General features: G+C 46.1%; 1 protein-coding gene and 1 long non-coding RNA gene across 2 annotated transcripts in view; one reads left to right on the top strand and one right to left on the bottom strand.

The window, feature by feature from the left end:
* gabbr2 (gamma-aminobutyric acid (GABA) B receptor, 2) overlaps positions 1-24050 on the top strand; it is a 1342876-nt gene that overhangs the window by 836727 nt on the left and 482099 nt on the right. The window contains exon 4 of the mRNA XM_068053043.1: positions 12839-12940. Coding sequence (XP_067909144.1) covers positions 12839-12940 — 102 coding nt within the window. The remainder of the gene's footprint in view (positions 1-12838; positions 12941-24050) is intronic.
* LOC137346539 (uncharacterized) lies at positions 5208-11311 on the bottom strand. Its single transcript, XR_010968728.1, has 3 exons — positions 11232-11311; positions 6581-6716; positions 5208-5484 (listed from the first exon to the last, which is right to left on the bottom strand). It is a non-coding gene; the product is annotated as an uncharacterized lncRNA (long non-coding RNA).

Below are 24050 nucleotides of genomic sequence, written 5' to 3'. Positions count from 1 at the left end.
GCTGGATGAGTTCCTGCGAGTTATCTATATCTTTAGATATAGAAGGATAGAAGGAAGGTGGATTATGGAGGTTGCATCTCCCAGGATAGGAATTTCCCCCGAGATTTTGAATTAAGGCTTTATTTAAATTGATTTTTATTTGCTCTTCCAGGAAGATTATATGGTCATGATGGTAGAAGGGGAATCATGGGGCTCCCTGGAGATGAACTAGGAGGCGGGAGGGTCCATAGAATTGTGACGGGGTGGGAGGCAGAGGGCCCAAAGCTTTCCCGTTGCACCGCAATTAAGTTGGGGGCAGGATAGGCTGACGGTGTCCTTCCCACCCAGAGACCAAATGAGGCCCTTAAGAGGCCTATTATCAGCCACTTAAGGGCCTCTTCCCCTCACCAGTGGTATTAAGCCAACTGCAGGGGGAGGACTCTGCCACATGGTGAGGTCACCAAGTAAAACGAGGCAACCTCCCTGCAGGCTTGGGGGGGCCCTCCCCCGTGGGCAATCTGTGACCCACAGAGGACCCCCAACGTAAAACCATGCACCGTAAAACCTCCCTCCCCCACACTGAATGCCCATCCTCCCTCCCCCCATCGCCGGGGCCTGCCGGACCTGCCCTGGTGACCCTGCCTCAATTACCTTGGGTCCAGGTCTCCAGTGTGAGGCCTGGGTCCAGGGCATTTTGTAGTACCAGGAGTGGCCACCGCCACAGAAAATTCAGCCCCCTGTCTCCAAGAGCTGCTGGCCAATCAGTAATACTGGCAATACTACCAGGAGTGGCCACCGCTCTTGGTGGTGTTGCCAGTGTTACTGATTGGCCAGCAGCTCTTGGAGACAGGGGGCTGAATTTTCTGTGCAGCAGCGGGTGATAAAAACACATGTCGTGGAGCCGCTGCTATCTTCCATTCGATGGCTCATTTAAATAGCCAGGGTGAGCTGCCCCCTCCCCCCCACGATCACTTGGAGGGGGTGGGCGGTCTGTGCCCGGTAATGGCATCGGCTGCCTGTGCGCAGGCACTGACACCATTTTTGAAGGGCTGTCAGCCCTTCTGGGACATTTAGATTTTTAAAGGTAAAGTAAATAAAAAGAAAAACAGACATTTCTTCTTTCCTTCTCCCACACCCCCAATAACAATAAAATTAATTATTTTCCCTCCTCCCCTCCCTGCAAAACACTTACCTTATCCATCTGACCTATTCCCCCCCACCCCCAGCAAACTGCACAAACTTTAAATTCCAACCATCCCCTACACCCATTACATGTATTTGACCCCGTTCCCCAGCTCCCTCCGCACTGAGAAACTTACCTCCTCCCCGCTCCCCACCAGTGTGGCACATCATTTCCCCGGACATGGATCCGAATGCACGGGGGTGCAGGCCACCGAGCCAAAGATCGCAGCGGGCCATCAGGTGGCGACGTGAATGTCATTAATTAATTCATTTTAATTTATTTAAATATCCAAAGTGGGGTTCCGTCACTGAACGGCAGGGGGGCCACCATGAGGCCTCGCCCCCACCAGCAATATTGGGCTGGGCCCTCCCGGTGTCGAGTGCGCGGCGGCCCTCTCCTGGAGGCATCTTCAGGCCACCCCTGCCAGGGAACCCGATGCCTGGGGGAGAACAAAATCCAGCCCAGGATCTCTGTCTTTCAAGGGACAGGGATCCCAGTGCTAGACTGTTAATTGCCCAGTAGAGCTGGAGGAGTCCAAATGGCCGAGGCGGCTTTCCCATTGCCTTTTCGATCTGGCGCCGGGAGCCCCGCTGGCTCCACTAAATCCAGCCCATGATGTGCAAAGGCCACAATATGCTGGGATGGGACATTATCTATGAGCCAACTGATCTTTTCCTGTCCCCCTTTTTCATATGCTCTCAGTAAATGAAATGGGCCCCTGGATAGAATAGTGGAAGCAAAATCCCTGGAATTGTTTGGAATAGTAACGGAAGGGCTTTAAAATCATTCTGGATGAATGAACTAAGATCGGCCGTATGATCATCCTGATCCAAGATTTGCTTGTGATCCTTTCATCCATGCCAAGCTACCTGTTTTAAGAATGGAGCACGACATTCAGTAGTGTAGCACTGCCAGCTGCTTCCCGCATGGTCTGCGTGGCCTTTCTGCGAGGACATGGGTGCATGGAAGATGTTGACTTGGCATTATTCTGCCATCACACAGCCCAAACCAGCTGAAAGTAACGCCAGGATCCCAAATTTGGGCAACAAAGATGCTGGCAGCATCTGCATTGTTTACTCAAGTGAACCTGCAAGATGGGCTCTACAGTAGTGTTATTTAAAGGGTCAGACACCCTGATTGCAGTTAAGGTAATTATTTGGAACTTTATCTATTGCAAAGTGCCTGATGTGTTTTTGGAAGTGTTTAAGTGAATTCCTGCATCTGCCAGAGAATGTTGCCTCATCCTCACAGAGATGACAGAGGAGTGAGTGACTGGTGCACACAAATGGCAAAATTTTGTGCAGGCAGTGGGGTTCCCAATGCCAGGCTAGGAAGGCAAGCGGAACCCTGCCTCAGCCATTCAGGGGATTCCCGGCTGTATTTAATGGCGCTCAGGGAATTAACTGCCCAGTACCGGGATCCCAGTTCCTTGAAGGACCGGGATCCTGCCTCCAAGAGGGCTGACAGCTTGGCAGTCCCAGCAGTGCCAATGGAACTGGTGGCCACTGCTGGAACTGCAAATAGGCCCAGACCATGAGCTGTGCTGGAGCCCTGGACTGGAGTTAAGTGGGCGGTTTTGCCAGGGCCAGTCAGGCAGGCCCCAGAGAGTGGGCTGGGTGGGTAGCTGTTGAGGACAGGGGGTTGGGTTTTGACGCAGGGGCGACCTTTGCCACTGGGAACCCGCGGTGGACCACAGATTGCCACAGGGTTTTACCGGGCAATCTCCCCATGTGGTGGAGGGCCACCCCACTGCTGGTTCAGTACAAGCGACAGTGGGGTGGGGATGGCCATCCTTGACCTTCCCCACCCCGGACTTATTCATGGGAGAGTTGGGAAGGGGTCATGCACTCCACCTCCCAGCTCCCTCACGATTCAACGCCAACCCCTGCCTTCCAGCCCGCTCCCAAAGGGGACATTAAATTCAGCCCAAAGGTTGCAACAGGAGCGGGGGCAGCAGTGTCAGTGTCCCTGGGTCTGCAGGATGGCAGGGAGATGGAGCAGAGACAGCTGAGAGGGCATGCTCAGTGCTATGCCTTCTGCCAAGTTGGAGCCGGACTCCTCCATGCTCCTTGACAGTGACAGGAGACTGTGTGGCAGGTCAGCCAATGCACCCGACATCTCAGAGCATGACCATCAGCGCTCTCCTATATGCCACCCCATTGAGATCCACACTCGAGACCTCTGCAGCAATACTTGTCTGCCATCTCACCCTCCAGTGAGCTGGCAAATGAACCATCCTTTACCCCTGGCCTGGCTGCAGTCCACTTGTGCCCACATGACTCACCATGTACTGATCCCAACTCTTTCATTGCCTCTAAAGTAACTGCAGTGACAGTACCTGAGCTGGTGGCTGCGAATATCAGATCAAATGACGGGACCTCCTTCGTTAGTGCTGTGCTGTTGCTTCCTTTCCTCTCCTGGGGCTCCTGTGGCTGGGCAGGTGGCAATTCTAGAGTGTCTGAAAGCAGGAGCTCAAAAGGGGAAGGTCAGTCTGAGAGAATTGGGGGGTGGGTGGGAAGCAAGAGGTCCATGGTCACACCATCAGCAGCTTATTCATCATGCTAGATAGTAAGATGAGGCTGAGCTGGGAGTTGAGAAGGGGCATAAGGCAGGAACATACCATCATCCTCAATGTTCTCAGTGATGCCAGATACCATCTCCTCCCTTGGACTCATGAGATGCATATGTTTTTGTCCTCAGCTCTCTTCTATTGTCTGCTACCATGTCCTGTAAGAGAGAGGGCAGAATATTAGTGACTATGTAGCACTGTGTTTCGGTGATGTGCCTGCCATAGCTGAAAAACTGAAAGTGTGCAGGCAGTGAAAGGTGGGCGTGAGGCTGGCAGCATTGGTGGGTATGTGAGGGTGGGGTGGAGTACCCAATTGTTAGGTGTCAGTCCTGAGTACCAGGGAGTGCTGCTGGGTGTGTGATGGGGGTGTGCTGTATTGAGCAGCACGAGAAACAGGTGTTGTGCTGGATAGGACATGTCATGTGAAGATGCATTCACTGGCCTTGACCACCTGCATGCGGTCATTAGACTTCTTGCGGCACTGCTGCCAACTCCCCAGGTCTAGACTCAGGGAGTTGACATTCCTGGCCACCTGCTCCCACTGTCTTCTGAAGTTGGCCCTTAAGGCTCTCTTGCATCCTGGCACCCCCCCCCCCCCCCCGCCACTGGACAATGGCATCTCTCCTCCTGCCACCTCCAGCAGTAATGCCTCCAGCACCACTTCTGTCATCCTGGAACCCTAACTCTGCCTGGTGTTCACTTTCCAAGCAATCTTTTGTGCAGCTTCCCTTTACGATACAGCCTGCCTTTAAGAAGAACAGGTTGGCTGTACCATGTGGTCTGGAAACAACACTGTCTCCTGCTGCACACAGAGCTCGCCAACAGTGTTCAGGAGCACACAGCAAGGCTGGAGGCGCACCGGCCAGAACTACAATAATTCTGAATGAGCATGGGTAGATCACAAATTGCGATCCCCATGCCCCAAAAACAGGGCTACTCAATTTCTAGCCCTTGAAGTTTTTGATTTGTGAGTTGGGTGCAAAAAGAATCAAAACCCACTACATGCCAGAAGTCTGTGGTCTACATTCTATTTGTATGAAAATTGATTCGTAAAAGGTTTGCATGGCTCGGATGAAAGAACTGCTTTGATCTGGGGTGCCAAACTCCTGTCAGGAGTAGTAAAATGCTGCTGTTGTTCTTCAGTTTCAACCATATATTTCCATTTAGGGGTGATGAGAGGGGTCTCCATAGAATAAAGAAATCTCATGTTACGTACTGCAAAACCTCAGTTAAAACGTTTTGAAACAGTCACTGTTATTTTTGCATCTTCAAATATTTTGTTAGTCATGCTTTATTTTGCTGATTATCTGCTATGTTCTTTTTGCTTCTGCATATTGGAAATGTTGGCCCCAAAAATTTATTATTATAAGTAGTAAGCATATGAGAAAAGCCCTCATTTCTATACTAGATAACGTATTACTGTAAGGTCTAAGAACTAAAATTAAACTTTTCTCTCAAAAACAATCTTATATATCCTTAATTTCCAAAGAAACTCACTAATTCTACTGATCAATGCGAGGGACACATGCATTTGAAGAATTCAGCTTTTTTGGTGTCAGTTCCGTCACACAGCCCTATTGGTACCCTTGATAACATTGAAATCAAGGAAACACTAGGACCTAAACACTAGATCGCTTGTTTACTCTTTAGCTTCAGGTCTTTGCGAACAAACACAGATCCAGACATGACAGAGCATATTTATGTTCCTGTTAACAAGCCATTTCCTGGTCTGTGATTCTGTTATCTTCTGTCTCTGGTAAAGAAAGAACAAGTTGCATGTAAATAGTGCTTTTCAGAAAATCCCAAAGTTCTTACAGGAACATAGGAAGATAGGAACAGGAGAAGGCCATTCAGCCCCTCGAGCCTGTCTGGCCATTCAATGAGATCATGGCTGATCCGCGGCCTAACTCCATATCTCTTAATATCTTTGCTTAACAAAAATCTATCTATCTCAGATTTAAAATTAACAACTGCTCTAGCTTCAACTGCTGTTTGTGGGAGCGAGTTCCAAACCTCTACCACCCTATACATGAAGAAGTGCTTCCTAACATCTCTCCTGAACGGTCTGGTCTTAATTTTTAGACTATGCCCCCTAGTTTTAGAATCTCCAACCCCCAGTGGAAATAGTTTATCTTTATCTAGCCTGTCTTTTCCTGTTAATATCTTGAAGACTTCAATCAGATCACCCCTTAACCTTCTAAATTCTAGTGAAAACAGGCCTAATTTGTGTAATCTCTCCTCGTAACTTAACCCATGTAGTCCAGGTATCATTCTTGTAAACCTACGTTGCACTCCCTCCAAGGCCAATATATCCTTCCTAAAGTGTGGTGCCCAGAACTGCTCACAGTACTCCAAGTGGGGTCTAACCAGGGTTTTGTACAGCTGCAGCATAACCTCTGTGTCTTTATACTCCAATCCTCTAGATATAAAGGCTAGCATTACATTCGCCTTTTTGATTATTTTCTGCACTTGCTTGTGGCATTTTAAAGATCTATGCACCTGAATCCCCAAGTCTCTTTGGACATCCACTGTACTTAACCTCTTCCCATTTAGAAACTACCCTGCTCTATCCTTTTTTGGTCTAAAATGGATAACCTCACACTTATCCGCATTGAAATCCATCTGCCACAGTTTTGCCCACTCATCTAGTCTGTCAATATCTCTTTGCAATTTTATGCTATTATCTAGACTGTCTACAATGCCGCCTAACTTTGTATCATCAGCAAATTTGGATATATGACTTACTATGCCATCGTCCAGGTCGTTAATGAATAATGTGAATAATTGAGGCCCCAACACAGATCCCTGTGGGACACCACTAGTTACATCCTGCCAATCGGAGTACTTACCCATTATCCCCAGTCTCTGTTGCCTACCACTCAACCAACTTTCTCACCATGTCAATAATTTGCCCTTAACTGTGGATGCTGAAAATCTGAAATGAAGGCAGAAAATACTGGAAATACCCAGTAGGTCTGGCAGCATCTGTGGAGAGAGAAGCAGAGTTAACAAGCTTGATTTTCAATCTGGGGTCGGGAACCAGATGCCCAGAAAATTTCTAGGTCCTGACCTCGCACCTCCACTGTGTTGCTCATGCGATGCTATTTTTAAATGCTAATGGCCTGATTGGGCAGGAGGCAAGCTCAGCACCCAATTAGACTGAAATCCTAAAGTTTGTTACAGCCTGTCTTTCCTTTGTAGCGGTGCTGCTTTAAACTGTCCTTTTTGGCATCCCAATAAACATGTGATTTCTGGGGAGGTTTACAGTTTGCCCATTTCCATGATTGCCTAGGGTGTCTTTGTTCCTTTTGAGGTCTGCAGCGGGAGGGTTAGATTTAATTAGCCCTGGTGTGGAGTTCTGCTCATGAGAGTTGGCCCTGGGTGGATCCATTCTGAACTCTCTTTCAGTGCTTTGATAAGTCATGCAAGTGCTTTTCACTTTAGGGTATGGTTGGTGCCCTTTTTTCCTGACTGTGGGGGCGGATTCTTTGATCTTCCCTTTGTCCTCTGGGACACTCCTGCTTGCAGGTATTTGTCCAGATTCTACTGCACTCCCCTGCGGCACTTGACTAGGTGAGGCATCACCCTCATGGGTTTTCTGCCCTCTTGAAGACTTTCTTTGTCTCTGCGGGTTTCTGTAAATGCTGTGAGCAACTCTGGTGGGGTGCGTCAGGTGTCTGCATTTACATAGGAGGATCAGGGGTCTAATTTTTCTAACATTCCGGGGTTGGCTGACTGGACGGTAGGGGTTTTCATCTGGGAATCCTCTTGGATCCCCTGTAACCTGTCCTCTTTGTCCCTTTTTCCCTTTCCTCTCTAATTTTTCGTCAGCCTTGTGCCTGCCTGTCCCCTTTTGTTCTTGGCAGGGGTCCCTTCCAGTTCACCAACCGTCTGCTGGAGGGTCCTCCAAATGCCGATGCATGACTTAGGGGTGCAGATTTCACTGTAGGTTGGGGTTTCCCCTCAACCTGGCACTTGTGGCAACTCCTACAGTACTCCACCACATCTTTGTGGAGTTTTAGCCAGTCAAACTGCTGTCTTATGTGGACTTTGGTTTTTCGCATACTGACATGTACAACCATTGTAATCTCATGGGCTATCCTTAATATTTCTCTCCAGTACCTCTGCAACACCACTACCTGGTGAACTACTGTCCACTCTTTGTTCTCAGGTCTGTGAGGAGAACTCCACTTTCTCATCAGTACATTCTTTAAATAATAGCAATCAAGGACTCCAACTGCTTCACTTTCAGTCTGGGCAGCCTGTGCTCGCAATACTGGGTCAGCTCGCTGAGCCTCAGCTAGGGAAGATTCATTTAATTCATTCCCTGGGTCTTCTAACTTTCCAAAGAAAGTCTTGAACAGGCAGACCTCATGGTCATCTGCCTGCACTGCCAATTCAGTCTGCTTTTGGGGGAGCTGGTTTGATCCTGGCCCAATTCACTACACAGGCAGGGAAACTGCAGGGGACCATCTCCTGCCACTGCCCTGTCTCTCTGACCTCCTGTGGTCTCTCTTTCCCTACTGGGGAAGTTACCACCTTCGCCCCCGCCATATCATTACATAGGAGCAGGTCAACCCCATCCACAGGCAAACTACGGACAATCCCTACGGCCATCGGTCCTGAAACTAGGTTGCACTCGAGGTGCACCTGTTGTAAAGGTACAGGCGTACACTGCCCTCCAATACCATTCACCACCATTCCGGTATTTACTGCACTCTCTGGGGGAAAGGTAAGGCCTTTTCCCAGTAAAAGGGATCTAGTGGCACCAATGTTCCTGAGGATTACTATGGGCTTGCTTGCCCCACTCGAGGGGTACGGGGTTACTTTCCCTTCAGACACAAAATCCTGATAACCTTCAGGAATCCTATTAAATTTTCCTGCACTCACAGTAGTATGCTTTCTGGGCCTTACTATTGCTGCAGTTAAAGCCACAGCTTATTCAGCTGTGCAATCCATCAGGGTCCCTTCTCCTTCACTGAGCAGGTGTGCCCTGATTAACCCTACAGGTTTTCCCCGTAGTTTCAAGCAGTCAGCTCTTAGATGACCTGCTTTGTTACAATGGAAGCACAGAGGTTTCCGGGTCTCATTCTTACTTATAGTACCTTCCTTTTTGGCTGGAGGAGGGTTCCCTGTGTCTCCTGCTTTTCTTTCTCTCCCAGGACTGTTTGGGTTTCTATCACCTTCCCACCCTTTGTTCTTTTCAGATTTGTGGGGGAGACGAGGAAAGGTTTTCCCCTGGGGAACTGACTTGTATATCAGAGCAAACGCATCAGCCAGAACTGCAGCTTGCTAGTCTCTTTCTCTACATGTATCTTTATGGAGAGTGGGAGAGAGTTTGTAAATTCCTCTAGCAAAATTACTTCTCTGGGATTTTCATAGCTGGCTGCACTTTAAGAGACCTCAACCACTGGTCAAAGGCCAGCTGCTTACTTCTTATTTTTTTATTTATACAGCACTGAAACAGGCCCTTCGGCCCACGAGTCTGTGCTGACCAACAACCACCCATTTATACTAATCCTACATTAACCCCATATTTTCTACGACATCCCCACCATTCTCCTACCACCTACCTACATTAGGGGCAATTTACAATGGCCAATTTACCTATCAACCAGCAAGTCTTTGGCTATGGAAGGAAATTGGAGCACCCGGCGGAAACCCATGCAGACACAGGGAGAACTTGCAAACTCCGCACAGGCAGTACCCAGAACTGAACACAGCCTGAGCTGTGAGGCTGCGGTGCTAACCACTGCGCCACTGTGCCACTCCAAGTAAGTTTGATCAGCGTGCTTCTTGAGGGTTCGAAATTTCTGGCAGTAGGCTTCCAGTACTAACTCATTTGCCCCGAGGATAGCATTTTTTGTCAGTTCATAATTGGATTCACTCTCATCTGGCGACGGAATGAATCTCATGGGCTTTTCCTGTGAGCTTACTTTTCAGCAGAAGAGTCCAAGTCTCAGCTGGCCATTTTAAGTGCCTTGCAAGTTTTACAAAAGGTACAAAAAAATGCTTCCATGTCTCCCCTCATTGAATTTTGGGATCAGTTGGGAAAATTTTAAAAATTTCATACAATGTAAAATCACTATATCGGTCTTCCCCAGTTAACCGTTGGTAATTGAATGTATGTGTATGCATGAGCGTTCGGAAGATTGAGTTATAAAATCTTTTTATACATATAGATTTATATCATTATCGTTTAAAATTGGTTTATTAGTAAATCGTTAATTTTGTTGTTTAATGAAACCTGGTTTGGCGTGCTTTATTCTGGGGGATAAATAAAGTGTTTAATTTGGCCAATTTCCGGTAGTTGGGAAACTTTACTAATATGCTGTGACCTGTGGAGAAGTGGGACTGAATTAAAAGTGCATTACTCCCAACTTGGTCATCACAAATAAAACATACTGTCTTCAATCAGTTGAGAGGGGAAAAGTGGAAATCATCCCTATCATTTCCCACCTGTCCGTAACATAAGTGACTACTTAGCTGAAGTTTCACCTCTGGGACTGGAAGAATTATCCTTTATATTGCCTCTACAATTAAGTATGATTTGTTATAATATTCCGTGGATGCCATGGAATTTGCTTCATAAAACAAATTGGATAAATTACCTTACACTGGGAGCTTCCAATGCAGTGTAATTTACCCAATTTATAAGGCATATCCCATGGTATCCAAACAATAGAGAATCATATATGCACAGTTATTTGAAAATATCTATTCTGGACTTCATTTGGAAAAAAAGTAATAAGCAATCTGATCTTTAGAAATATAGCAGCATGTGCTTTTCGGGAGTTTACTGCTGAACTCCAGTGAGTTATACTTCTGCAAAATATCCAATATTTAGCATTTTTATTACGTTTAATGTCTTACCCTAGGAATTCTTTTGGATACAGCTGGAGTCCTAATTCACATAGTGAAATGAGTGTAATTTTATTCCATGTTTAACTCTACAAAAGGTTACCCAGAGGTGTAACAATAGGAAAAATAAAGTTAAAAAACAAAACAAAAAACTCCTAATTATACTTCAACATGTTAAACTTCTAAGTCTGGCCAAAGCTTGCCTTTGTGGCTTTCTATTTAGAGCCGGATTGACTTTGCAGCCTTTGCTAGATCTATTTGTCTGTCTGTGTCTTTTTGTCTCTGTTTTTCAACTCAATTGGTGGGCGGTAATTGCTGAGACAGGGCAATGCATTGCTTATTATTGAAAATATATGAAACAATATCAAAGTTTATCTCATAAACATTTTAACCACTTATTGGGCAGAATTTTACAACCCGCTCCCCCAACGTTGGGGGTTGTGGCGGGGGGGAGGCATAAAATGCCTCCGGCAGGGACCCGCCACAGGCCTCGACGCTGGGAAGGCTCAGCCCGAAATTGCTGGTGACGGTGAGGCCTCATGGCGCCCCCCACCGCCCCCCCAAACCGCTGCTCGGCAACAGGAGCAAAATTTAACTTCTTAAAATAAATTTAAATAAAGGCATTAATTACTTTCTCACCTCCGCCTTCTGTCCCACTGTGATATTGTTACTGCTGGCCGGCACTCCTGCAACCTCAGATCTCCTTCCGGGAATCCGAGGTAGAACACTGGTGGGGAGGGGGGAGCAGGTAAGTTTTTCAGTGGGGAGCGGGGTCAAACTAATCTCATTGGTATAGGGGATGGTGGCAAGGGTTACAGTTTAAAGTTTATGTACTTGTTGGAGGGGGGGGGGTGGGGGAAGGCCAGGTGGGCAGGGGAACTGTTTTGGTGGGGAATAGGGTAAATAAAATGATTATTGGGGGAGGGTGGGAGATGGTCAGGATACATTTATTTAATTTTTTAGTTTCACTGCAGCTTTAAAAATTTTAATTAAATGGAATTCGCTCGAAGCCCTTTAAAAATGACATTAGCACCTGCACAAAGGCTGCTGACGTCATTGCTGGGGACGGACTGCCCGCCTCCTCCATGTCATTGGGGTGGTCGGTCCGCCCTGGCCATTTAAATAAGTGGCCAGACTGAATACCGCTGGGGCTCTGCGACGTGCAGTCCGCACGGGCAGGCCGCCATTGTTTATGGCAGAGGCAATATAAAATGCCCCCCATTGTTTCAATGTCCTTTTTGATTTACATGAATACAGCTCGTTTAAATACACTGATAATACATATATTTCAATAAATAAGTCAGTCATTGCACTCAAAGAAACAACTGACATTTACAAAGCCTTTAACGTAGAAAAACATCTCCAGAGATGGTTCAGCAATCGAGCTGACTGGCATTACTGTTATGTGTAAACTGACTCCATGTCTGAAGGTGATGTCATCAAGTGGTAGCATGTCGATGAAGATGAGGAAGGGCCAAGGACAAAGAAAAGAGAGTTAATTCGCGACCTACTGTTACACTCAAACACTTTGCAAAAGTTGTATATCAAACATAGTGCCTTTACGTTTTTGAAAGACTTCTTGGGTAAATTTATCAACCAGTCTGGTACTGAGCCACAAAGAGCAGTGAGTTCCTTCCCTGATCTTTACTGAGTTAACTGTTTTCAGCCAAGGCATCAGCAGAGTGCACCATGACTGGCTACTGCAGCTCTGATGTAGGGAGGAAAATCTCCCCTCAGGGCTCCAGTTCCTAATGATGATCCATGACTTGTGTCAGAAAGTACATGTGCTTGGGTCAATCTCACCCATAATACTCTGCATAGTTAACCAACCTGCTGATACTGTCAAGACTCATAGGAGGAATGGTCTTATGAATGAGGTATTGTCATCTGTGAAGGTTTATCACAGCAAGAGAAAGTAAATCCTAAACATTTTGAAAAATAATTCTGTCATTATAGACTAGTGAGGGTTTGTTCCATGATCACAGAATTTCCCTTGAAATGTAGCAGATAATTCCAGTTCAGATGATGAACATGTTGATAATTGAAGAGAGATGGCTACATCTTGTAAAAGGTAGCTGTTTCACAGCATTGCTGAATTGGTAAATCTTTTTCCTGACTCTTCGACTTGGGAGAGGATATCAAAACATTAATCCAAGTGTGTGTACTTTATGAAAACCTAATAAGAAGAATTCATCAGTTCTTTGTAAAGTTGTTACCAACATTCTCTCTTTCTTTTGTGCTGCTAGGTGAGGAATGATCTGACCAGTGAGCTGGAGAAAGCAGACATTCAAATCGCAGACACTGAGAGTTTCTCTAATGATCCTTGTCTGAGCGTCAGAAAGCTTAGGGTAAGTAAAAGAAAATGTTAACAGTGACCAAAAGAAGAATTTAAAACTGAATACAAATTTTTGTAGAATTTTCATCATCCTTTATTAACCTGTGACAGTACTAAGGGGTAATAGGCAGAATATATTTGTTTACCTGTGAAATGTTTATTCTAATTCAGCAGAGGCAAATCAGATCATTTTTGAGATTTTGTTAACAATCTGAATGGAGTCAGCCTCAGTTGCTATGATTCCACTAAAATATGCCTACCTTGACATTGATGCAACCGGTCACTCCTGTTGGAAAGTGTATGACTGTGGATGTTGGGTGTAGATAGGATTGGGCTCAGTCATAATGCCTCCCATCATTATCCCAACACTGTGCAAGCTCACCCATCAAGAATGGCCACTTGGATGAGGCAGCAGAAAGATGCTTGCACCTATGGGTCCTGCCCTAGCAAGGGGAACAGGGGAGTAAAGTAGAAACTTGGTGTGAAAAAAGAAATACATTGGCCCTAAATTTCCTTACTATCTTCAGCACTTATGCTTTTATTGCACTAAGAAGATTGGGGAAACTTGGGTTCGATGCATTATGCTGCTTTTGTACCGTTTTTGAGCTAGATGCAGGTTTCCTCAATCTTTCTGGCAGCTTTAATGAACTGCCTGGTGGAATGAGGATGGTGGCCTAGATTTTGAAAGAGAATAGGCTTGGACTGAAATGTATTTCGACTGTGGGACGCACAGTCTTCCTGTCATAGTTGTTCAAGCTGTAGTCTTGATTGGTGCTTGTACATCAATGGTCTGCAGCAATATGATGTAAGCTTTGAACTGCGAGAGAGGTGGCATTTATGGAGAGGATGGAACTGAACAATGAGGCAGAAAAGTGCCAAAGGAAATGGGCCTGTTAGCACCAGCCATGAACAAGAAAGAGCTGATGTTTCAATGGGGAAGCACTGAGTCTGACATTGTGTAGGAGAATCCTCACTGTCCTAGAGACTGAGTGTGTTGCAATGTAGGGCTGGGAAACCTTAAGAGAGTTGGTGAGCATGTTGCCAGGGACTGATGTACAGAGCCATGTATAGAGGTAGCAACAGGGCAAAGAGACATGGTAAGTGGCAGATGTGGGGCCTGGACCAAAAGATGGGTTGCTCATTAAAGCGACAGTGAAGAAGGAAATATGTCTGATGTCCTCAGGGGGAGAGAAAAAGCACAGCTGATGCTGGAGTGCTGAAGGCATGGGGAGCCGATTAATGGATAGGGATTCAGGGTACTATCTTGGCTTAAAATGCAGTATAAATGTTATTCCAACTATGTGTTGTCACAGGGTTAGCATGGACTGGTGGCAGAGTCTGGTCCATGATGCCATGTGACTGATGTGAATCTACCAGCAGCATCAGAGACTCTCTACAACAAATACATAACCTTACAATGCTACAATGTGGGGGTGAATTTTATGCTCTCCCCAACATTGGGCTAAATTTTTATAGCTCACCACCGAGATCGGCGGTGAGCTTCATAAACGGCACACCCACATGTGAGACGTGTGCCGCTGCAATATTTAGCATGGCAACTCATTTACGTGGAGGGATGGAACGCCCATCCCCGATGATGTTGAGAGGGTGGGCACTCTGCTGCCAGCAACAGTGTCCGGCGCCATCGCATAGGCACCAGCACCATTTTTAAAGGGCTTCAAGCCCTTCAGGGCCATTTAAATTTTTAAAGGTCCTGGTCTGCAAAAAGTAGAAGTAAAATTTTAATAGCATTTTGAATCCCCTCTCTCACCTCCCCAATGAGTAATCAATCTACAAATTGCCCTCTCTCCCCCAAAAAATCGTTTATTCCCATCCCGAACTTTCCCCTCCAAACTTCATAAACTTTGACCCTCAACCCCTTCCCACCATCCCCGCAACCGATAGCAAGTGTTTCCCCTGTCCCCTGTCCCCTCCCCACCAGTGTTCCGTCTCAGATCGAACGGAGATTCAAAGGCACTGGAGTTCTGGAAACCATCCGGAATATTGGCGTGGGATGGCCATCATGACAAGGTAAATAATTATGCATAAATTAACGCTTTTTAAATAGTTAAATTTAGGTTCCATCGTTGCGTGGCGGGAGGCCACCACGAGGCATTGCTGCCACGAGTAATATGGGGCAGGGTCTTTCCGGCATCGAGGCCTCTGGTGGTCCTCTCCCAGAGGTATTTTCTGGGCCCCTCCGCCACAACCCCCGACATCGGGAGGCTGGTAAAATCCAGCCCAGTGGGTTTGGAGTCGGGGAGAGCATAACATCGGATGGGATGGTGGCAGGGATGTGAACGGTCTTCCCGCCCCACTGCCAATTAATGCCCTTAACTGGGCAATTAACCCCCAATTAAGGGCCTCTTCCTGCCACAGCTGCTATTACCCATGCAGCAGGCGGCTATGTCACTGCACGGGAATCATGGTAGGAAAAACCATGCGGGCTGTTTCCCGGCTCCGGCAGTGGGGTCCCTTGTTCAAAGGCACATAGTGAATGAGGGACCTGGCATTGGGAAAAGGGGGGCCTTCTGAGGTCCACCCCCTGCCCTGGCTGCCCCCCCTCATCCCCGCCCCGTGACCCCCACCCCCCAAGACCCCTTCCACTCTGACCTCCCTGAGGCCTGGCTCCAGCGATGCTCCTCAGCCTCCAGGATGGTCACCTCCAGCAGCAGCCCCACCTCTGTGGTGATGCCGCAGCTGCTGACCTCTGATTAGGGACTTCCAGCGATGGGGTCCTAAATCCTATGGAAAAGAGGCGACGTGGGGATCTCGACGTCGATTTCTCCCGACAGCATAAAACTCCGCCCAGGATTTATAAGTAAATAAATAGAACCAATATAGTAACGATTTTGCTTAAGTAAGTTATGAAAGCCATCTTTGTCTTTCTGCTTCTTGCTGCCTTTCCCCTTGAACAGTATAAATTCTAGAGCCAAAGTTGTACACGCTTAGGCATGACTTTACAGCACGTATGTATGAATGTATTAGGCACCTGTGAAGGACGCATAGCAGAAGTGCATCGAAAAAATAGAACAGGACATTTGCAGAGTATAGATTTAAAATGTATGTGACTTTTTACAAGAAAAAGAGCAATGCTTTGAGTTTCCAATTCAAATAATTGATTCTATAATACCTAGATTCTTATTTAAAGCTGTATCTCTTGTTTTTATTCCTGGGATGTGGTGTCGCTGGCCAGGCCAGCATTTATTTCCCATCCCTAATAGCCCTTGAGAAGGTGGTGGTGAGCTGCCTTCCTGAAACGCTGCAGTCCATGTGGGGTAGGTACACCCACATGTTAGGAAGGGAATTCCAGAATTTTGACCCAGCAACATTGAAGGAACGGCGATATAGTTCCAAGTCAGGATGGTGTGTGGCTTGGAGGGGAACTTGCAGGTGGTGGTGTTCCTATGCATCTGCTGCCCTTGTCCTTCTAGATGGTAGAGGTCACAGGTTTGGAAGGTGCTGTCTAAGGAGCCTTGGTGCATTGCTGCAGTGCATCTTGTAGATGGTACACACTGCTGCCACAGTGCGTTGGTGGTGGAGGGAGTGAATGTTTGTAGATGGTGTGCCAATCAAGCGGGCTGCTTTGTCCTAGATGGTGTTGAGCTTCTTGAGTGTTATTGGAGCTGCACCCATCCAGGCAAGTATTCCATCACACTCCTGACTTGTGCCTTGTAGATGGTGGACAGGCTTTGGGGAGTCAGGAGATGAGTTACTCATCACAGGATTCCTAGCCTCTGACCTGCTCTTGTAGCTACGGTATTTATATGGCTACCACAGTTCAGTTTCTGATCAATGGAACCCCCAGGATGTTGATAGTCGGGGATTCAGCGATGTTATTGCCATTGAATGCCAAGGGGAGATGGTTACATTCTCTCTTGTTGGAGAAGGTCATTGCCCAGTACTTGTGTGGCATGAATGTTACAGGTGTAACAGGTATGTTTGGTTTAATAAATAAAAGCTGACATATATGACATTAAATCATTGCTGCATTCATTACCAAATGTTGAAAGGCTTGTTTTATTTTTAAATATTAAAAGATATCCATGGACAGTGTATGGATTCCATAGTAACCTAACAAATCCAGACTGTTAAGTATGATTTATTTCAGTCCTAGGATAATAACTAAAGATACAATTTGGTGTGAAAATATTGTGTACATTATCAAATACACTCTTCACATATAACACAAGAGTATATAAACTGTTCATAACTTACTCTAAGGATAGGTTATTAAAGTGATGGGTGGGTAGTACAGATGAGATTTCACTGCAGCAAATTATAATTTCATGAACAGATTTCATTTGTCCCTCATGATACAATGCATAAATAACGCTGTGTGCCAGCAGTGGTGTAGCAGATTTATTTACACCTTGTAACTTCTGAATGATAAAATCACGAGAAATAGTAATGAGTAATGTGCTAAATGCTCAAATGTTGTTGTATCCTCAGCATTGGAAAAGTTACAGTCACATAATTCCTCAATGTTCCTTCAGCAAGAATAATATTATAACATGGAACTGTCCATGGTTGTTTGCCTTTTTTTCATTTACCATGCATGTGCGGTTGGCCAATAAAAGTTGTTTTGTGGTTAATCTTCCCTCTCCCTAATTTTCCTGCATCACACACTAACTTTGTCAAAGAAGGTGACTTGGAATTTCTTTACCACAACCTTTGTTAGTGGTGATCAGAAACTTGGAGATGCAAGAACACAAATACACAAGAAGTAGGAACAGGAGTAGGCCATTCGGCCCCTTGAGCCTGCTCCACCATTCGATAAGATCATGGCGGATCTGATTGTGGACTCAGCCCCACTTTCCTGTCTGCCCCTCAGTAACCCTTGACTTTCTTGTTGATTAAAAATCTGTCTAACTCAGCCTTGAAAACATTAAATGGCCCAGCCTTCACTGCTCTCTGGGGAAGAGAATTCCACAGACTAACAACCCTCTGAGAGATAAAATTCTCCTCATCTCAATCTTAACTGGGAGACAGCTAGTTTTTAAACTGTGTCCCCTAGTCTAGACTCCCCACAAGCAGAAACATCCTCTCAGCATTCACCCTGTCAAGTCCCATCAGGATCTTATATGTTTCAGTAAGATCACCTCTCATTATTCTAAACTCCAATGGGTATAGGCTCAACCTGGGCAGCCTTTCCTAATAAGATAACCCTTTCATCCCAAGAATCAGTAGAGTGAACCTTCTCTGAATTGCTTCTAATGCTATTATATCCTATCTTAAAGTAAGCAGACTAAAACTGTACACAATACTCCAGATGTGGTCTAGCTCAGGCCCTGTACGGCTGCAACAACACTTCCCTACTTTAATCCTTGATTCCCCTTGCAATAAACGCCATCATTCCATTTGCCTTTCTAATCACGTGCTGTAACTGCATATCAACTTTTTGTGATTTGTGATTACACAAGAAAGTGGCAAAAATAAGTTTTCTCCCTGTCCCTGGGAGGAAGCACACTCAATACATCGACTTGGATATATTTGAAATCATAATGTGAGCCGTTTTGGAATCCATCCTCCATTTTCCTTTCCAAAACATAGTGGTTGGTGTACTGTGCACAACACCGCTCTACTTACCTATGTGTTTTTAACAATAGGAAGTTGGCAAAAAGGCTGAGATCTTCCCAGGCCAGCCTATGGTGGATTCTGCTTCTGCTTAAGAATACTAAGTTTCACTGAGTATTGGGTTTAAATATTATGAAGGAAACAGACCGGTCTCTAACTATTGAAAGTAGCAAAGTCAAGCAAAAAGGAACATTGGGTGACAGATCATTCTAAGTGCCACCCAATACCTTGTACATTAGTATAGTTCTCCTGATTTTTGGCAGTAGCCATATACTGAGTGATATGGTTTAGTAGATCTTAACTAGTTAAACCAAATAACTGGGGATCAGAATGATTTCTTCCCTTTACCAATCATTTCCAATATAGTTTCACTCTGATTCAGAATGATATTGTCCTGATGTTAATCATCTTATTCTTCATTGGCCTCAGTTAGTTAAACCATCTGCATTTCATGCTTTACAGGAACTGTAGGGGTAATTTGAATATCAAATTGGCTTCCCATTTCACTTCAATTGATAAGATAATCAAGTGGAATGTATTTTTGGCTGATTCACTATCGCCCATTTTATAGTTGAAATAACCCCCTGTGAGACCAGCCTCGAATTCCCTTATGAGCTGTTAACCTTCTGCCCTTTAAATCATTGTACCTCTGAGCACACTGAGCAGAGGCTGCATTGTTGAATATATCACTAGCTGGTGGTTGTTTCTGTTTGTTAACAATGCATGCTCGGCTCACCGGCACTTCGACATGCAAGGAGATATCATCATTTTAAACTCTGATTTGAAAAGGGGCTAGTCATGTTAAACACTATTCATAATGCTGAGATATCTAAAAGAAGCAGTTCTAATTATTGAAACTGCAACTGAGCTTTTTAAAACTTTGTAAAAGAATTAATAATGCTGATATTTTAGCCTGTTTCACCAATTTTTATTGTTGTTTCATTAATCTGTTGATTAGCAATCTGAACAAAAATTGTGCATTTCCAAACAGTTCAGATAAACTCAGTTTGACAGTGTCAGTGTGGTTTTTAATGATGTGCAGTGAGGATCATGCTGATTGATTTATATGCTCTTGAGGCTTGCCCTTAGAACTGCTGCAGGAAGATAATTAGCTTCAAAGGACTGGATCGAGAAACACTGTAGGGATACAACGCTTGATAGCACAGGCCTGGGAGCTGCTAAGGAGGACAATATGGTGCTTGGAGAGATGTATTCTTGAAGCTGTTATAGGGATTGGAGGTTTCTGCCTTTGGATAATTGCAGTTTTGTTTTCTGAGGAGGACTCCTGGGGAAAAGGTGACTATTCCAAGGCAGTAAAAATAATAACTGCTGACACAATGTTCACAGAAGTGATTGCTGTAATGAAGATTTGAAGAGAAGCTATCACTAATGCTCGAAGTGACCTGCACAATGTTTCCAAGATCATAAAATAGGTACACAGGAGAAACACCATTTGATCCAGACAAAACTTACAGTTCCACTCTTCTCCAGTCTTCAAATATTTCTTAAATGATTCCAATATTTGTGCCTCCTTTTTTTGGGCCTCCTTATCTCGAGAGACAATGGATACGCGCCTGGAGGTGGTCAGTGGTTTGTGAAGCAGCGCCTGGAGTGGCTATAAAGGCCAATTCTAGAGTGACAGGCTCTTCCACAGGTGCTGCAGAGAAATTTGTTTGTCGGGGCTGTTGCACAGTTGGCTCTCCCCTTGCGCCTCTGTCTTTTTTCCTGCCAACTACTAAGTCTCTTCGACTCGCCACATTTTAGCCCTGTCTTTATGGCTGCCCGCCAGCTCTGGCGAACGCTGGCAACTGACTCCCACGACTTGTGATCAATGTCACAGGATTTCATGTCGCGTTTGCAGACGTCTTTAAAGCGGAGACATGGACGGCCGGTGGGTCTCATACCAGTGACGAGCTCGCTGTACAATGTGTCTTTGGGGATCCTGCCATCTTCCATGTGGCTCACATGGCCAAGCCATCTCAAGCGCCGCTGACTCAGTAGTGTGTACAAGCAGGGGATGTTGGCCGCCTCGAGGACTTCTGTGTTGGAGATACGGTCCTGCCACCTGATGCCAAGTATTCTCCGGAGGCAGCGAAGATGGAATGAATTGAGACGTCGCTCTTGGCTGATATATGTTGTCCAGGCCTCGCTGCCATAGAGCAAGGTATTGTGGACACAGGCCTGATACACTTGGACTTTTGTGTGCCTCCATGACCCCAAATATTGATTATCCCCTACAAAGAACTTTCTGATATTAGCCTTAAATTTGAACTAGTGCCCCTTGTTTTGCAGGCCTGATTTCATTTGAAGTGGTGTTCTGGATTTATCTTTTTATACCACTTATTACTAACTTGTCTTCTTCTTCTTCGGCCTCCTTGTCTCGAGAGACAATGGGTAAGCGCCTGGAGGTGGTCAGTATATTGTGAAGCAGCACCTGAAATGGCTATAAAGGCCAATTCTAGAGTGACAGACTCTTCCACAGGTGCTGCAGAAAAAATTGTTTGTCGGGGCTGTTACACAGTTGGCTCTCCCCTTGCGCTTCTGTCTTTTTTCCTGCCAACTGCTAAGTCTCTTCGACTCGCCACACTTTAGCCCCACCTTTATGGCTGCCCGCGATCGCTGGCAACTGACTCCCATGACTTGTGATCAATGTCACAGGACTTCATGTCGCATTTGCAGACGTCTTTAAAGCGGAGATATGGACGGCCGGTGGGTCTGATACCAGTGGCGAGCTCGCTGTACAATGTGTCTTTGGGGATCCTGCCATCTTCCATGCGGCTCACATGGCCAAGCCATCTCAAGCGCCGCTGACTCAGTAGTGTGTATAAGCTGGGGATGTTGGCCGCCTCGAGGACTTCTGTGTTGGAGATACGGTCCTGCCACCTGATGCCAAGTATTCTCCGGAGGCAGCGAAGATGGAATGAATTGAGAGGTCGCTCTTGGCTGACATACGTTGTCCAGGCCTCGCTGCCGTAGAGCAAGGTACTGAGGACACAGGCTTGATACAGTCGGACTTTTGTGTTCCGTGTCAATGCGCCATTTTCCCACACTCTCTTGGCCAGTCTGGACATAGCAGTGGAAGCCTTTCCCATGCGCTTGTTGATTTCTGCATCGAAAGACAGGTTACTGGTGATAGTTGAGCCTAGGTAGGTGAACTCTTGAACCACTTCCAGAGCGTGGTCGCCGATATTGATGGATGGAGCATTTCTGACGTCCTGTCCCATGATGTTCGTTTACTTGAGGCTGATGGTTAGGCCAAATTCGTTGCAGGCAGCTGCAAACCTGTCGATGAGACTCTGCAGACACTCTTCAGTGTGAGATGTTAAAGCAGCATCTTCAGCAAAGAGGAGTTCCCTGATGAGGACTTTCCATACTTTGGTCTTCGCTCTTAGACGGGCAAGGTTGAACAACCTGCCCCCTGATCTTGTGTGGAGAAAAATTCCTTCTGAAGACTTGAACGCATGTGAGAGCAGCAGGGAGAAGAAAATCCCAAACAGTGTGGGTGCGAGAACACAGCCCTGTTTCACGCCACTCAGGATAGGAAAGGGGTCTGATGAGGTGCCGCTATGCTGAATTATGCCTTTCATATCGTCATGGAATGAGGTGATGATACTTAGTAGCTTAGGTGGACATCCAATCTTTTCTAGTGGTCTGAAGAGACTATGTCTGCTGACGAGGTCAAAGGCTTTGGTGAGATCAATGAAAGCAACGTAGAGGGGCATCTGTTGTTTGCGGCATTTCTCCTGTATCTGACGAAGGGAGAACAGCATGTCAATGATCGATCTCTTTGCACGAAAGCCACACTGTGCCTCAGGGTAGACGCGCCCGGCCAGCTTCTGGAGCCTGTTTAAAGCGACACGAGCAAAGACTAACTTGTATTGCCCTATAAAGTTCCTACTTACCTCCTTTTTAGGCTAAAAATCTAAAAACTTCTCCTGTCTTTCATCATATCTGTCTTATCAATCTTTTGGCTTCTCTCTACAGCACCTTCAGGCTTTGAATGCCTTCCTTGTGTTTCAGAGAATAGAACTGGAACAATTGATCTCAAGTGGTGTGTGGCCAGAGCATGATGCCCTTTAAGAATTACTTACTACCACTTTGCTACCCTTTTGGCTACATAGTTCAACATTTTATTAGCTTTCTTGATTGCTATGCTACAGGTGCTTGATATTTTAAGCACTGAGTCAATTAACACCAATAGATCAGTGTAATCAACCTACAGCTCATAAGGCACATGTGAACCTTCATGTGGCACTTTCCCCCTATTCAGAATACTCGTAGTGCGGCTCTCCCTTTCTGATCAACTCAACCAGCACTAACATGACCCACGTCTCGCTGTTGCTGTTTGGGCAGGCATATAAGTTGTGTCAGCAGCAACACGGAGTATTGTAGAGCAATGGGAAGTAATAACATTGAGCGAGGAGCATGCTCCGACAGAGGATGAACTGGTGAGTCAAACACACATAATGAAAAATAATTTCATGGCCAATATTGTAAAGATTTTTTATTGGCAATTTGAATTAAAGTGAAGTATTGCACTTAGAGTCAACAGGAAGATTGAAAATAAAGATGGAATTTTTGTGCGGGGTGCATGTGAGGCCCAGACTGGGGGCTGGATTTTTTTACACATCCCGATGGTGGGTTTCATGGAAGGGGACCGGAGAATTGGGGCACAATCACCCGCCATGGATCCCGACACTGGGAATTCCAGTTCCAATTCCCCCGGGGGTGGGATAGGCCGCCGACAACCTTCCCACCCAGAGGTCAAATAAGGGACTCTTTCCGCCACCACTGGGATCTTATCAGTGGTGGCCTCCGCTGCATGTGGAGGACACCTGAAAAAACGAGGCACCCACCCTGCGGGCTTGGGGGGGGGTCCCTCTTTCGTGGACAATTTGTGGCCTACGGAGGATCCCCCCCCAGAAACATATGTACCGCCCCCAGAACCTCCCTCCCCTGGACCGAACACGCCTCACCCCTCTCGCTGGTGCCTTCTCGATTGGCCTCGGCAACCCTGCCTCACCTACCTCTTCTCTGGGGTTCTAGCATTGAGCCTGGGTCTGAGGCCTCTGCAGTACCAGAGTGGCCACCGCTCCTGGTGGTGCTGCCAATAATGCTGAGCTGTCAGCCCTGTGATTGGCTGGCAGCTCTTGGGAGCAGGATCCCTGTCCCTATTGAATGTTTAAAGGGACAGGGAACCCCACTCCTTAAACTTTCACCCCAAAAGACTGGAGGTTTGCTCCGGGGTCAGAAAAATTGCTGAGGCGGAGTTCCCCTGCCTTTTCAGCCTGGCACTGAGAGCCCCGCCTCCTGCTCAAAATCCAGTCCTGGGACTTTGCCACAAAAGTGCAATAAAATATTTTTAAAAGAACATAAAAATTGGAGTGGTGCTTCAATTTTAGCAAGGCATTGTGGCGAAATGAAATGTGAGGGGCATCTGTAAAACTGCATTGCAAACATCGTGAGGTTGTAATTTCAAGCTGGCCTGGGGCTGCTCTGGAGCTATCCAACCGGAGAAACTATGTTATAGGCTGAGAAATGTAGGC

This window comes from Heterodontus francisci, chromosome 2 (genome assembly GCF_036365525.1).
Source record: "Heterodontus francisci isolate sHetFra1 chromosome 2, sHetFra1.hap1, whole genome shotgun sequence".
NCBI classification, from domain to species: domain Eukaryota; kingdom Metazoa; phylum Chordata; class Chondrichthyes; order Heterodontiformes; family Heterodontidae; genus Heterodontus; species Heterodontus francisci.
This window is presented reverse-complemented; position numbering and strand designations above follow the sequence as displayed.